Below are 16,828 nucleotides of genomic sequence, written 5' to 3'. Positions count from 1 at the left end.
AGGGTCAACAAGTTCCAGAGCAAGACATACCACGCAAATTCTCCAGTAACACAGGAAACTAGCCCTGAGCTTCAATATATAGGCTGCCCAAAGTCACTCCAAACCCACTGACATCTCATTACTCATTACTGGACACTTCATTGCACTCCAGAGAGAACAAATCCAGCTCCACCCACCAGAACACCGACACAGGCTTCCATAACCAGGGAAACTTGACAAGTCACCTGTCCAACCCCACACACAGCAAGGAAACTACATAATAAAGAGAACTCCACAAACGGCCAGAAGAGGGAAAGACCACCCCAAGCAAAGCATTATAAGCAAGATGAAGAAGCAGAGAAATACCCAGCAAGTAAAGGAACAAGATAAATGCCCACCAAGCAAAAGAGGAAGATATAGGGAATCTACATGAAAAAGAATTTCGAATTTTGGTGGTGAAAATGATTCAAAATCTTGAAAGCAAAATGGAGTTACAGATAAATAACCTGGAGAAAAGGATTGAGAAGATGGAAGAAAGGTTTAATAAGGACTTAGAGGAAATAAAAAAGAGTCAATATACAATGAATAATACAATAGATGAGATCAGAAACACTCTGGAGGGAACAAACAGTAGAATAACAGAGGCAGAAGACAGGATAAGCGAGCTAGAAGATAGAATTGTAGAAATAAATGAAACAGAGAGGAAAAAAGAAAAACAAATTAAAAGAAATGAGAACAATATTAGAGACCTCTGGGACAATGTTAAACGCTCCAACATTCGAATCATAGGAATCCCAGAAGAAGAAGACAAAAAGAAAGACCATGAAAGAATACTTGAGGAGATAATAGTTGAAAACTTCCCTAAGATAGGGAAAGAAATAATCACCCAAGTCCAAGAAACCCAGAGAGTCCCCAACAGGATAAACCCAAGGCGAAATACTCCTAGACACATATTAATCAAATTAACAAAGATCAAACACAAAGAACAAATATTAAAAGCAGCAAGGGAAAAACAGCAAATAACACACAAGGGGATTCCCATAAGGATAACAGCTGATCTTTCAACAGAAACTCTTCAGGCCAGGAGGGAATGGCAAGACATACTTAAAGTGATGAAAGAAAATAACCTACAACCCAGACTACTGTACCCAGCAAGGATCTCATTCAAATATGAAGGAGAAATCAAAAGCTTTACAAACAAGCAAAAGCTGAGAGAATTCAGCATTACCAAACCAGCTCTCCAACAAATGCTAAAGGATCTTTTCTAGACAGGAAACACAGAAAGGGTGTATAAACTTGAACCCAAAGCAATAAAGAAAATGGCTACGGGATCGTACTTATCAATAATTACCTTAAACGTAAATGGGTTGAATGCCCCAACCAAAAGACAAAGGCTGGCTGAATGGATACAAAAACAAGACCCCCATATATGTTGTCTGCAAGAGACCCATCTCAAAACGAGGGACACATACAGACTGAAAGTGAAGGGCTGGAAAAAGATATTCCATGCAAATAGAGACCAAAAGAAAGCAGGAGTAGCAATACTCATATCAGATAAAATAGACTTTAAAACAAAGGCTGTGAAAAGAGACAAAGAAGGAAACTACATAATGATCAAAGGATCAATCCAAGAAGAAGATATAACAATTATAAATATTTATGCACCCAACATAGGACCACCGCAATATGTAAGACAATTACTAACAAGTATGAAAGGGGAAATTAACAATAATGCAATAATAGTGGGAGATTTTAATACCCCACTTACATCTATGGATAGATCAACTAAACAGAAAATTAACAAGGAAACACAATCTTTAAATGATACAATAGACCAGTTAGACCTAATTGATATCTATAGGACATTTCACCCCAAAACAATGAATTTCACCTTTTTCTCAAGTGCACATGGAACCTTTTCCAGGATTGATCACATCCTGGGCCATAAATCTAGCCTTGGTAAATTCAAAAAAGTTGAAATCATTCCATGCATCTTTTCTGACCACAATGCAGTAAAATTAGATTTCAATTATGGGAGAAAAACTATTAAACATGCCAACATATGGAGGCTGAACAACACGCTGCTGAACAACGAACAAATCATAGAAGAAATCAAAAGAGAAATCAAAATATGCATAGAAATGAATGAAAATGAAAACACAACAACCCAAAACCTCTGGGACACTGTAAAAGCAGTGCTAAGGGGGAAGTTCATAGCAATACAGGCACACCTCAAGAAACAAGAAAAAAGTCAACTAAATAACCTAACTCTACATCTAAAGCAACTAGAAAAGGAAGAAATGAAGAACCCCAGGGTCAGTAAAAGGAAAGAAATTGTAAAAATTAGGGCAGAGATAAATGCAAAAGAAACAAAAGAGACTATAGCAAAAATCAACAAAGCCAAAAGCTGGTTCTTTGAGAAGGTAAATAAAATTGACAAACCACTAGCCAGACTTATCAAGAAACAAAGGGAGAAGAACCAAATCAATAAAATTAGAAATGAAAATGGAGAGATCACAACTGACAACACAGAAATACAAAGGATTATTAGAGAATACTATCAGGAATTATATGGCAATAAAATGAATAACCTGGAAGAAATGGACAAATTCCTAGAAAAATACAACTTTCCAAAACTGAACCAGGAAGAAATAGAAAATCTGAACAGACCCATCACAAGCACGGAAATTGAAACTGTAATCAAAAATCTCCCAGCAAACAAAAGCCCAGGTCCAGACGGCTTCACAGCTGAATTCTACCAAAAATTTAGAGAAGAGCTAACACCTATTCTACTCAAACTCTTCCATAAAATTGCTGAGGAAGGGAAACTTCCAAACTCATTCTATGAGGCCACCATCACCCTAATCCCAAAACCTGGTAAAGACCCCACAAAAAAAGAAAACTACAGGCCAATATCACTGATGAACATAGATGCAAAAATCCTTAACAAAATTCTAGCAATCAGAATCCAACAGCATATTAAGAAGATCATACATCATGACCAAGTGGGCTTTATCCCAGGAATGCAAGGATTCTTCAATATCCGCAAATCAGTCAACGTAATACACCACATTAACAAACTGAAAAATAAAAATCATATGATTATCTCAATAGATGCAGAGAAAGCCTTCGACAAAATTCAACATCCATTTATGATAAAAACCCTCCAGAAAGTGGGAATAGAAGGGACATACCTCAACATAATAAAAGCTATATATGACAAACCCACAGCAAACATTATCCTCAATGGTGAAAAACTGAAAGCATTTCCCCTAAAGTCAGGAACAAGACAAGGGTGCCCACTCTCACCACTACTATTCAACATAGTTCTGGAAGTTTTGGCTACAGCAATCAGAGCAGAAAAAGACATAAAAGGAATACAAATTGGAAAAGAAGAAGTAAAACTTTCACTGTTCGCTGATGACATGATCCTCTACACAGAAAACCCTAGAGACTCTACCAGAAAACTACTAGAGCTAATCAATGATTACAGTAACGTTGCAGGATATAACATCAACACACAGAAATCCCTTGCATTCCTATACACTAATAATGAGAAAATAGAAAGAGAAATTAAGGAAACTATTCCATTCACTGTTGCAAAGAAAAGAATTAAATACTTAGGAATATATCTACTTAAAGAAACAAAAGACTTGTACATAGAAAACTATAAAACACTACTGAAAGCAATCAAAGAGGACACTAATAGATGGAGAAATATACCATGTTCGTGGATTGGAAGAATAAATATTGTAAAAATGAGTATACTACCCAAAGTAATTTATACATTCAATGCAATCCCTATCAAGCTACCAACGATATTTTTCACAGAACTAGAACAAATAATCTCACAATTTGTATGGAAATACAAAAAACCTCGAATAGCCAAAGCAATCTTGAGGAAGAAAAATGGAACTGGGGGAATTAACCTGCCGGACTTCAGGCTCTACTACAAAGCCACAGTCATCAAGACAGTATGGTACTGGCATAAAGACAGAAATATAGATCAATGGAACAAAATAGAAAGCCCAGAGATAAATCCACGCATCTATGGACACCTCATCTTTGACAAAGGAGGCAAGAATATAAAATGGAGAAAAGACAGTCTCTTTAACAAGTGGTGCTGGGAAAACTGGTCAGCCACTTGTAAAAGAATGAAACTAGAACACTTCCTAACACCATACACCAAAATAAACTCAAAATGGATTAGAGAGCTAAATGTAAGACCAGAAACTATAAAACTCCTAGAGGAGAACGTAGGCAAAACACTCTCCGACATAAATCACAGCAGGATCCTCCATGACCCACCTCCCAGAATATTGGAAATAAAAGCAAAAATAAACAAATGGGACCTAATTAAAATCAAAAGCTTCTGCACGGCAAAGGAAACTATAAATAAGGTGAAAAGACAGCCTTCAGAATGGGAGAAAATAATAGCAAATGAAGCAACTGATAAAGGATTAATCTCCAAATTATACAAGCAGCTCCTGCAGCTCAATTCCAGAAAAATAAATGACCCCATCAAAAAATGGGCCAAAGAACTAAACAGACATTTCTCCAAAGAAGACATAAAGATGGCTAACAAACACATGAAAAAATGCTCAACATCCCTCATAATCAGAGAGATGCAAATCAAAACCACAATGAGATACCATTTCACACCAGTCAGAATGGCTGCTATCCAAAAGTCTACATGCAATAAATGCTGGAGAGGATGTGGAGAGAAAGGAACCCTCTTACACTGTTGGTGGGAATGCAAACTAGTACAGCCACTATGGAGAACAGTATGGAGATTCCTCAAAAAACTGGAAATAGAACTGCCATATGATCCAGCAATCGCACTCCTGGGCATACACACCGAGGAAACCAGAATTGAAAGAGACACGTGTACTCCAATGTTCATTGCAGCACTGTTTATAATAGCCAGGACGTGGAAGCAACCTAGATGTCCATCTGCAGACGAATGGATAAGAAAGCTTTGGTACATATACACAATGGAGTATTATTCAGCCATTAAAAAGAATACATTTGAATCAGTTCTAATGAGGTGGATGAAACTGGAGCCTATTATACAGAGTGAAGTAAGCCAGAAAGAAAAACACCAATACAGTATACTAACACATATATATGGAATTTAGAAAGATGCAAATGATAACCCTGTATACGAGACAGCAAAAGAGACACAGATGTATAGAACAGTCTTTGGGACTCTATGGGAGAGGGTGAGGGTGGGATGATTTGGGAGAATGGTATTGAAACACGTATGTTGTCATATGTGAAACGAATCACTAGTTCAGGGTCAATGCATGTTATAGGATGCTCGGGGCTGGCATGCGGGGATGACCCAGAGGGAGGATAAAGGGAGCAGGGAGGTGGGAGGGGGGTTCAGGAGGGGGAACTTATGTAAACCCGGGGCAAATTCATATCAATGTATGGCAAAACCAACCAATATAATATTGTAAAATAATTTGCCTCCAATAAAAAAAAAAAAAAAGAAAAGAAGTACAGTAAAAAAAAAAAAAAAAATTTGACTCATTCTGTTATATACCTGAAACTAATATAATACTGTAAATCAACTATACTTCAAAAATTTTAAAAAGAATTCTATCTAATCAATAGGAAATATACCCTTCAGGCAGTCCTCTTCTAATTCATTAATACCTAGGAATTTAAGACCTGCAAAAGTAACCACTGAACTCTGATTTAATCAAGTTTAGAATTAAATCCAAATAAGACCAATTCATCAACCCCATCACAGGCCCATGTGATAGGAATATGAGGTATCTGGTGAACAGTCAGCAGGGGAAGCAAGAAGACAGATTTTAGTTGTATCAGGGTGGTTAAATGAGGTTTCCGTTAGAATGACTGACCTCTTGCTTAAATATTATTTAGTCAGTAGGATATCACTTAATAAACAGTCACATTAATGAATTACTTTAACAACTGAATATTATCCATGAAATTTGTCTAGAAATACATGTTCCTTATGCCATTTTGTGGTCTTCTGGATACTACAGGACATACCAGGCATGACAGCCAGCTTCCAAGATGGTCCCCAATGTAGGGTCTCCTTCCACATTGCCCCAGGGTTAATCAGTGTCACCAACAAAATACAGCAGAATGATGACAAGACACTTCTAAGCTCAGGTTATAGAAGACTGCAACTTCCATCTTGGGCCCTTTCTCTCTTTAAAATAGTTACCCCAGGGGAAGCTAGGCACCATGCTGTGAGGACACTGAGGCAGCCTATGGAAAGGCCCACATGGCAAGAAGAATGAGGTATCTAGACAATAGCCAGCAAGGAAGTACAACCACACAAGTGAACTTAGAAGCAGATCGTCTAACCCTGGATGACGGTACCCCAGTCAACAGCTTGATTTACAACCTCATGAGGGACCCTGATCCAGAACCACCAGACTTCTGGTCCACAGAAACATGAGATAATTTTGCTTATTGCTTTGGGCTGCTAGGTTTGGGGGTAATCTGTTACACATCTCTTGAGAGTCCCCTTGGACTGCAAGGAGATCCAACCAGTCCATTCTAAAGGAGATCAGTCCTGGGTGTTCATTGGAAGGACTGATGCTAAAGCTGAAACTCCAATATTTTGGCCACTTCATGCGATGAGTTGACTCACTGGAAAAGACTCTGATGCTGGGCGGGATTGGGGGCGGGAGGAGAAGGGGACGACAGAGAATGAGATGGCTGGAAGGCATCACCGACTCGATGGACATGAGTTTGAGTGAACTCCGGAAGCTGGTGATGGACAGGGAGGCCTGGTGCGCTGTGATTCATGGGGTCGCAAAGAGTCAGACACGACTGAGCGACTGAACTGAACTGAACTGAATTCCCCAGGTATCAGGTAATGGCATCTTCTCACTAGTTTTGTCACTATCTACTCAAAGTGATATTATAATTTCAATTTAGTTTAATGAGGCTAAAAACATCACTTTAATGGAGATTTTTTTTAATGTATACAAAATATATTATAAATATGCAAAACTCTCTGTCCATTAAATGCAATAAAGTTTACACAAATCAAAAAAATCAAAGAAAAGAGTATATAACAGATAATTATAAATAAAATATTTTATATATCAGGTATAATTAAAGTATCAAATCTATCTTTTAATCAATGGCAGAGGGAATCATACCTTCAGAAAGAATTATCAAAACATCCTAAATATTAAAGGGGAAAACATCTTTGATGTTCAATGTACCTAATTTTAGACAGGGTAAAGTGAATAATTTCATAGATTAATTGTTTCAAAAAAATTACCTCAAATGTCAGTTTGTTTTTTTCTTTATCTCCAAAAGGAAAAGGCTGATTGACAACTTCTTTCAAGTATTCTTCAACAAATTCCATTGTCAGTGCAAATTTCCTCTTCATATCATTTCTGGAAGAGTCTGTTATAGAATCATATCTGGGAACACAGAAAGAATTTAAAGGAAGTTAAATTGATTGTAGTCATTTAAATTGGAAAATATATATACTTAACCTCCTGACTTCTAAGTTTGGGTAAATTAATCAACCTTTCTAGATGCTGTGTCCTCATCTGTAAAATGGGCCTGTTTTGAAATGAGTTACTACGTGTAAAGCACTTAAATCAAAGTCTACCATAATATTAACGACTTAACAAATTTTTGCTCCTATTTTTAATATGTTTCCTGATTACTGGTTTCCAGAATAACATTTCTATTATCAAAAGTTGTCATTTTACTTTCCCAAAAGAGTATCTCATTTGCATTTGGAAGGTTAAAGAAGCCAAATTTTAACACAGAAATGCCTTTCCTTATATTCCATTTCAAAATTGAAGACATTTGGGGGAGGGATGGATTGGGAGTTTAGGATTAACAGATGCAAACTATTATATATAGAATGGATAAAAAACTAGATCCTACTGTATAGTACAGGGAACGATATCCAATATCCTGTGACAAACCATATGGAAAAGACTATGAAAAAGAATGTGTATAACTGAATCACTTTTCTGTATAGCAGAAATTAATACAACATTGTAAATCAACCATCATACTTCAATAAAATAAATTTTCTAAGAAATTGAAGACACTTGATTTTGAGTTCATCAGTTGAATTTAAAGTCATCGAGAAATGTTCCCAAACATACTCATGAATTGTGATCTTCGTGGGGATTTCTGTCCAGAGCCGGGCATAGCGAACAGGCACCACGGACTCCTGGGGATCCCGGTCAACATGCATGTGGAGCATGAGGCGACAAAAAGATGCTCGGAGGTCAAAAGGCAGGCTCTCATCTGACATACATCGCAGGATCAAATCAACAGAGAGTTGTGTAGAAATCTGGTTTATGGCCAGATACTGGCGATCCAAGCACATCCTTGCAAAGAGATTTAGCTGGTACCTTAAAAATAGTAAATGGATTACATTATTTGTCTTATCCAGATAAAGTCTTAGTATCAATCTGCATCTACTTCTATGTTTCTAATATTTCCAAGTGTATGTGATACTGGACATTGTGGTAGTGGGTTAAGTGATTGAATGGCACGTAGATGAGGTCACTCTATGCCCGTTCAGTTGCAGTTTCTCTCACTTGTCCCAGCAACACGTTTCTGGTGGAGACTGCCATCAGGCCGTAGGTTCTTGGTTTCCTAGGATCACAAATACACTAAGCACAAAGGCTACGGGTAACAGCTCTCGTGAAACCACCTCTCTCTGCCTTACCCAGGCTCACTCAGTCCCAGGCTCTCATGTCTGCATTCCAAGTGTAGACGTACTCTGTTCCCAAATGATCAATGATTATTCAAGTGACCAGTCCAAATGGCATGAGTACACTTTGATTCATCAGCCTCCAAGATACAGAAAGTAGCCTTTGATTTTGTAGCTGGAGAAATCAGGGAACACAAGGAATTCTCTGTCTTTCTTGGATTTTTGTGATCTGCCCAGTCCTGGCTTCCGCTTTGGGTTTCCAGGCCTTAGACTCAAAAAACACCAACTTGGTTCTTGCTCTCACTATACTGACTACATCAGCCACCACTGAAATTTCAACTGCTATATGCCACCACTGAACTTCCACAACGATAGACACCAGTTTGTCCAAAGTCCTAGGTCTCTACATGACCATAAGCAATATATGCATAACTACTGGCTAACCTTCTCTGAGGCCACCTCTACAACCAAATCAGCTTCCCTGGCCCCAGTTCTGTCTCCCTCTCAACTTGATTATCTGCACCCACACCGATCAACAAGAGGAAAAAATCCTTTGCTTCACAACAGTTCCAAACTAACAGAAAATGAGAAAATAGGAAGTGATATATGTGGAAAACACAGATGATTATATTTATTGTGAATATTTTAAATAATACTAAGTATTTCAGCTACCCTAGTTTTGATATAACTTCTTAAACTTCTTCACAGACATCTGACTTCACAGATTTACAGATTTCTGAGAATCACCTCTCAATATGTGAGACTGAGAATTATGGTTCTCTATAATACTTAACCTGTAATAGGTAAGGACTTCCAAATCAACCTTGGTGCCCTCCTTTGCCTCCTGGGCAAGGTGCCTAATAGCTTTGCCATGAGGTTCCTTGTTGCTGTCAATCCAGTAGAGCCAAACTTCTTCCTCATCAATGTCATCTGAAAGGATGGCACTCTCCATGGGATTGTCTCCTTGCATTGAGACCAGTCTTGAAATAAATAACACACACAAAAATCTATGAAAAATTTCATTCAGAAACAAGACAAGGAACTGTCCTGCTTACAAATAATGAACATAAAAGGATGTCTCCATCATTTGGGCTTACTTGGTTTGAATGAGAATGTCTGCATTGCCTGGGCTCAACATAAATTTGCAGATGAGTTCTTGAGTTACAGGTATCGCGGTGGTATTAGACACACACAAATCTGATAAATAATCCAAAAACCTGACAAGAGAAAAAAAATTAAATTGAACATTAGCAAAAGCATCTTATAAAATCATCCCCCCAAAAATACTTTGGGATATCATGAAACTGTCTAGATATATTTTTAATATTATTTCCATGCAACAGTTTTCTAATGTGTTGCTTATCTACTGCATCATTAGAGACAAATTAAACATCCAATTATTTGTATTTAGTACAAATCTTGTTTCCAAAAATGATATAAGCTTGCTTCTACTTATTTGGTGATATTCATCCCACAGCACTGTGACTTATTATATTTACAGTATCAAAACAAAGCCAGATCAAAGCTAACACTGTACTCAGTAAAACAGAAGACAGCACACACTTAACGTGAATTCGGTCACATCAAGTCAGAGGCTTAATTCTTTGTCATGCTAATTAAGAAGATTTTGTCAATCTGCTTGACTTCTCTGCAATCATTTCTCCCGGATAAGGCAGCATGGTATAAGAGAAAGGCGACTTGCCATGGAGTCAGAAACCCTAACTTCTCTTTCTAGTTGGTTTGTAGGCTTCCATTTTCTCATCTCTAATATGTGGATAATATTTTATGACCAGTGTACTTCAGAAGAATGTGCAAGGATTTAAATGAAACAATGTATTAATACATATATGAATATATTTTGAAAAACTATGGAGAACTATAAAAACACAAGTTATCAGAGTGAAAATCAACCACATTTAAATACATTATCTATAAAGGGTTTCGATCTCCTATGAGATAATAACTCATGATGATACATAATTATCATAGCAATAAGTCCAACACTGTTTTGTCCATGAAAGAATTCTAACTTCACAAAAGTTCTGAAAATAAAGCAATAAGCCATAATCCCCAGAAGAAAACACTGCATGAACTACTTCCAACCTTGGCTCTCGATTTCTCCTGAGTAAACTAACAAATGTTTCTATTTCTTTTGCTGTAATGTGTTTCTCTAGTAGTTTTCTGTTGTTGTGCAACAAAGCTGTGATGGTATCTTCTGCCAAAATATCATAGCCAATCTGGGACTGCATGACACAGAAATTCTTCGCAATGTATTCCTGCAAAGGAAAAGGACTGTCAGAATGCGCTGCCAAACAGCTTAGAAATAACAGGTTCTATTGGGGTCAGCAACAATGATTAATTTATTCATAAGAGAAAACGCACTAAAAATTATTGTCAAAAGAAAAGTAAATAAGTAATTCTTCAATAAATAGGATTTTTGAGGAAGGAGTTGCAAATTAATATGGACCTCATTTTAATTGTAACAGAAAATTACATGTCTAGAAATAATTTTTAATATGGTGCTTACACTTACAAATTAGAAAAACAAAAATAAACCTAGTTAAAATCACAATTTTTTATGACATGATAACTAAGTATCTCACCAGTATAACAGATGCCCTTCTTCAAACACTCACTAAAAGTCATAACCCAGGATTCTGGCATAATTACAGAAATGAAAATGACCCTCTGACATTTTGTTCATGAAGAATGATCTCCATACTGTTAAATGAAGATCCCAGGTGAACCTAGGCAATTTCTTTTTTTAACACATACTACAATGATCTATTAAATCTTCTCTTTAAGACAGTGATAAAATTACATAACATTTTTAATCTTAAAAAAACATCAGTGAAAAAAAATCACAAATAAAAGGTAAACAGGAAAAAAGTCCAGTAAGGCAATATGATTAATCACTTTATTGCTTAGACTGATTCATCCAATAGATATTTCAGGAAAGCCATTCCAGCTCTATAGTATGGTTATGTAAGAGGATGTACTTGTTTTTAGCAAACACATGTTGAAGAATTGAGAGCTAGGGGTATGTCAGTAAACAAGACAGACAAGCTCCCATGGAGCTCATGTCCTAGTGATAATGTGTCCTACTGATAGTGTCCTAGCAGTCACCGAGCCAATAAACAGGATCATCTTGGGTACTGATAAGTGAAAGAAAACAAGCAAAAGGATGGGGAAAGCTGACAAATTTAGATGGGGTAGATGCTGAAGAGGTGACATTTGACCTGGGGTAGAAATGATGAAATGATGGAAATAATTTTAAAAAAATGAGGCGATCATGGGGAGAGAAGTCATTGAAGCAATGGGAGTAGCAAGTGAAAGGTTCCGTGGTGGTGGAACCCAGTCTTCTGAGTTCTGTAAACACAGGGTGCCCATTGCAGCAGGAAAGTCATCAGTGAGGAGAAAACAAGAGCTGACGTGGGAGGTGAGGTCCTGGAGAGCCATGTGAAAACAGAAATGTTCATTCTTGGAGCAAGAGAGAGCCACTGGGGAGTTCCCCTCATGTATGACTCCATCTGCTGCTTCTCCTTCCCACCAGCCTGCCTCTCTATTCCAAGCCACATCTCAGAACCAGTAAGCTTAGCCTTCTCCACAGTCCAAAGTTTTCACTTCAATTTCTTGGGGATTCTCCTTAGGGATGTTTTCTATGCTGGGAAAAGTTACTGACTAGAATGTGTTCTTGATTTAAGTAAAAATTATTGATACCAAGGGAACATTTCATACAAAGGTGGGCACAATAAAGGACAGAAATGGTATGGACCTAACAGAAGCAGAAGATATTAAGAAGAGGTGGCAAGAATACACAGAAGAACTATACAAAAAAGATCTTCATGATCCAGATAACCATGATGGTGTGATCACTCACCTATAACCAGACATTCTGGAATGTGAAGTCAAGTGGGCCTTAGGAAGCATCACTATGAACAAAGCTAGTGGAGGTGATGGAATTCCAGCTGAGCTATTTCAAATCCTAAAAGATGATGCTATGAAAGTGCTGCACTCAATATGTCAGTAAATTTGGAAAACTCAGCAGTGGCCACAGGACTGGAAAAGATCACTTTTCATTCCAATCTCAAAGAAAGGCAATGCCAAAGAATGCTCAAACTACTACACAATTGAACTCATCTCACACGCTGGTAAAGTAATGCTCAAAATTCTCCAAGCCAGGCTTCAACAGTATGTGAACTGTAAACTTCCAGATGTTCAAGCTGGTTTTAGAAAAGGCAGAGGAACCAGAGATCAAATTGCCAACATCTGCTGGATCACTGAAAAAGCACAAGAGTTTCAAAAAAAAAAATCTACTTCGGCTTTATTGACTATGCCAAAGCCTTTGACTGTGTGGATCACAATAAACTGTGGAAAAATCTTAGAGAGATGGGAATACCAAACCATCTGACCTACTCCCTGAGAAATCTGTATGCAGGTCAAGAAGCAACAGTTAGAACTGAACATGGAACAGACTGGTTCCAAATCAGGAAAGGAGTACATCAAGGCTGTATATTGTCACCCTGCTTATTTAACTTATATGCAAAGTACATCATGAGAAACGCTGGGCTGGAAGAAGCACAGGCTGGAATCAAGAATGCTGGGAGAAATATCAGTTACCTCAGATATGCAGATGATACCACCCTTATGGCAGAAAGTGAAGAAGAACTAAAGAGCCTCTTGAAGATGAAAGAGGAGAGTGAAAAAGTTGGCTTAAAGCTCAACATTCAGAAAACTAAGATCATGGCATCTGGTCCCATCACTTTATGGCAAATAGATGGGGACACAATGGAAACAGTGTCAGACTTTATTTTTGGGGGGCTCCAAAATCACTGCAGATGGTGCTTGCAACCATGAAATTAAAAGATGCTTACTCTTTGGAAGGAAAGTTATGAACAACCTAGACAGCATATTAAAAAGCAGAGACATTAGTTTGCCAACAAAGGTCTGTCTAGTCAAGGCTATGGTTTTTCCAGTGGTCACGTATGGATGGATGAGAGTTGGACTATAAAGAAAGCTGAGTGCAGAATTGATGCTTTTGAACTGTGGTGCTGGAGAAGACTCTTGAGAGTCCCTTGGACTGCAAGGAGATCCAACCAGACCATCCTAAAGGAGATCAGTCTTGGGTGTTCTTTGGAAGGACTGATGTTGAAGCTGAAACTCCAATACTCTGGCCACCTGATGTGAAGATCTGACTCATTTGAAAAGACCCTGATGCTGGGAAAGATTGAGGGCAGGAGGAGAAGGGGACGACAGAGGATGAGATGGCACCACCGATTCAATGGTCATGAGTTTGAGTAAACTCTGGGAGTTGGTGATGGACAGGGGGGCCTGGCATGCTGCAGTCCATGGGGTCACAAAGAATCGGACATGACTGAGCAACTGAACTGTTACCAAATAACATCCAGCCTCTAGGTCAGACATCCTCAGCCCTCCACAGCTCAGCCCACATGCCTTTCCAACCCACTCCCACACCATCCTTCCACACGGACTAGACCCATCACTGAAGTTTCCTGACTATGCACTCATCTCTCCAACTGTCTGATAGAAACATGGGACACTAATTTACCAAATGATAATTAATTGAAAACAATTTTGTATTAAGCAGATGTACATTACTGAGCCCAATGCATATTATATTATTTTTTAAGACAAAACTGAGATGAAATTCTTCATGAGTTGGCACCTTTAAGCTATATCCCTGGATACACCTGGGGTCCCTGTCCTCCATGGTTAGGTGTATCTTGCGATGAAACTGCCCTTCTAGGATCCATTATTCTCTTTTCAGAAATCTCTGTTCACTAAAATGCCAGTTCTCATACAATTTCTGAAAATGATTCTTTTTTTTTTTTTAATGATTCTTATCATATTCCAATGCTTCCTTCTCCAAGCACCCTTCCTGGGTTACCTGAGTTGAGCTCCCTCTCTCTCCTGAATTCCCACAGTACTGTCTTATCTCCCCTACCCGCTTCATGACTGCCTTACATTTCAGATGCACATCATATTTTTTCCACCAGACAATGAACTCTTTAGCCTACACATGATGGGGTATGTCACATGTTTCTAGAAATGCTAAGAAATGTCTCATTTGTCTTTACATAATATATCCAGCATGCCTCCTGCCCATCAGGAGCTAATACCGTGCACACATGAGGACTCAGATATCTTCCCCCAACAATTCTAATTTTACAAGGAATAATAAATACATATGTCATTTCAAGTACATTTACAGGTCATTTTTGTGTGTCATAAAATATTTCAATTATGAAAGAAACGTTTTGGAACACACACAAATGACCAAGAGAAAGCATTTCATTGTAAAGCAGAATCTCCCATTCCTAATTGATATGTCTTGGAACTGTAACCAAACAACTTCGCCCATACTTTAGATGTTAAAAAGATAAAAAGGAGGGCCATCCTTGAACCTGATTTTTCCGGTAGTCCTGCTGCGAATGTCTCAGCACACGGTAGCACAGCCTCAGCATGTACTTATAGGGTGCGTATCTTTGATCCCCCAGATCTTCAAGTCTCAACATTGAGCCTTCTCCTGCTTTCTCCTTAAAGGGTGCTTTAAGAATCCCAAATACCTATTTAGAAAACAACAAGAACTATGACTTATTCTGATGAATGGAGGTGCATGTTTAGAATTTTTTAATTTTTTTATAACAAAAAACATTGACTCAAAAAGACTTTTGTAATATTTGAGTAGAATTAGTGTAAAGTTAAAAAAATAAAAGAAATATTTTTGGGGGGATACAAGACCAACATATTAAGGGACAGAAAAATACTGCTAAAAGCATTCCCTAAATTAAATGACAAAACAATATTTAAATAAAATGCATCATTTTGTTTAGAAATTCTATTTTATTAAAATAAAAAAAATATTTGGGAAGTGTTCAAGTTCCCAAATAAGTCAGACAAGAAAAGAAAAAAATCATATGACATCACTTATATGCAGAACCTAAAAAAAAAAAAATCATACAAGTAAATTTATTTTCAAAACAGAAACAAACTCACAAACTAGAAAATGAACTATGATTACCAGGTGGAAGGTGGCAGGGAAGGCTAAATTGGGAGTTTGGGACTGACATGTACACACTGCTATATTTAAAGTAACCAATAAGGACTTAATGTAAATAAATAAATATTTGGTTAAAAATTTAAAGATTTTAAGTTTTACCAAGTTACATGAACATATTCAGATGAACTAAAATATAGTTTGACTTCAATGGACTTTACAACTACTTCTATTATTCTCTATAACTTTCTAAAATCAAAACACTATAAGGAAAATATTTACTTTTTATCTAAAACTGACATCAAAAACTACCTCTAAATATTGCTTTTAAACCTCTTGGTAAAAGAATTAACTTATTATTTGTATACATAAAGACGTGACCAAAGCAATGAATGTATCAGCATTCAAAACAAATAAGGAGCCATATGGGCAGCTGGTGATACCCAGTGACTCAGATTCTCTTGTAAGAAAATTAGCAGTTGGGAAGTATTTAAAAAAGCATTGAGGAGCATTACTCTTTGAGGCAACAAGATAGCAGGTAGGATCACCTGGAGATGAACTGGCAGGATGAGTAAATTATTTATAAAAGGGCACCTAGGCAAAGACATGAGGAGTCATACAAGAAAGCAGAATTATCCTCTGTAGTCCATGAAATAAAATATGAATTAAAGTTTCTTCAATAATTCTATATTCACTAAACTGTGAATTTTCTATTTATAATACTGAAGTAAAATGTTTGACATATATTGGTTGAAATAATATTAATAAATCATTCAAGGTCCTAAAAGTCCTTGAAATCAAATGTTTTATACAAAAGAAATGCTAATGTTAGAAAAGACTTTGTCTCATTAGATTTGCAACCTTTATTTTATTTGAGAAAAATGTTGATTTTATATATTCTGACAATCAGCTACAGAATATTAATTGATATTGTCTACTGTTTTCCTTTCCCAACTCTACAAGAGCATGTATATTAATAACATAAATTTTATTTTTTAAGTATCTTCCTACAGTCCACAATTAAGGCAGAAGCCCATTACTTATATAGCAATTAACAGAATAAAAAGAATGCACGAAGGTAGGCATGTCCAAATGTGCACAATATTAGGGAGAAATTAATTTGCTGTCACGTGATGAACAACTTCAGG

General features: G+C 37.1%; 1 protein-coding gene across 5 annotated transcripts in view; it reads right to left on the bottom strand.

The window, feature by feature from the left end:
- ITPR2 (inositol 1,4,5-trisphosphate receptor type 2) overlaps nt 1–16,828 on the bottom strand; it is a 639,393-nt gene that overhangs the window by 425,857 nt on the left and 196,708 nt on the right. For all 5 annotated transcript variants that reach the window (XM_055395002.2, XM_055395004.2, XM_088837263.1 and 2 more), the window contains 6 exons: nt 15,088–15,249; nt 10,766–10,938; nt 9,760–9,879; nt 9,457–9,642; nt 8,106–8,357; nt 7,256–7,400 (listed from right to left, as the gene is read on the bottom strand). In XM_055395002.2, coding sequence (XP_055250977.1) covers nt 7,256–7,400; nt 8,106–8,357; nt 9,457–9,642; nt 9,760–9,879; nt 10,766–10,938; nt 15,088–15,249 — 1,038 coding nt within the window. The remainder of the gene's footprint in view (nt 1–7,255; nt 7,401–8,105; nt 8,358–9,456; nt 9,643–9,759; nt 9,880–10,765; nt 10,939–15,087; nt 15,250–16,828) is intronic.

Source organism: Moschus berezovskii, chromosome 6 (assembly GCF_049115385.1).
Source record: "Moschus berezovskii isolate FMDL1 chromosome 6, NW_MosBer_1.0, whole genome shotgun sequence".
Taxonomy (NCBI): domain Eukaryota; kingdom Metazoa; phylum Chordata; class Mammalia; order Artiodactyla; family Moschidae; genus Moschus; species Moschus berezovskii.
This window is presented reverse-complemented; position numbering and strand designations above follow the sequence as displayed.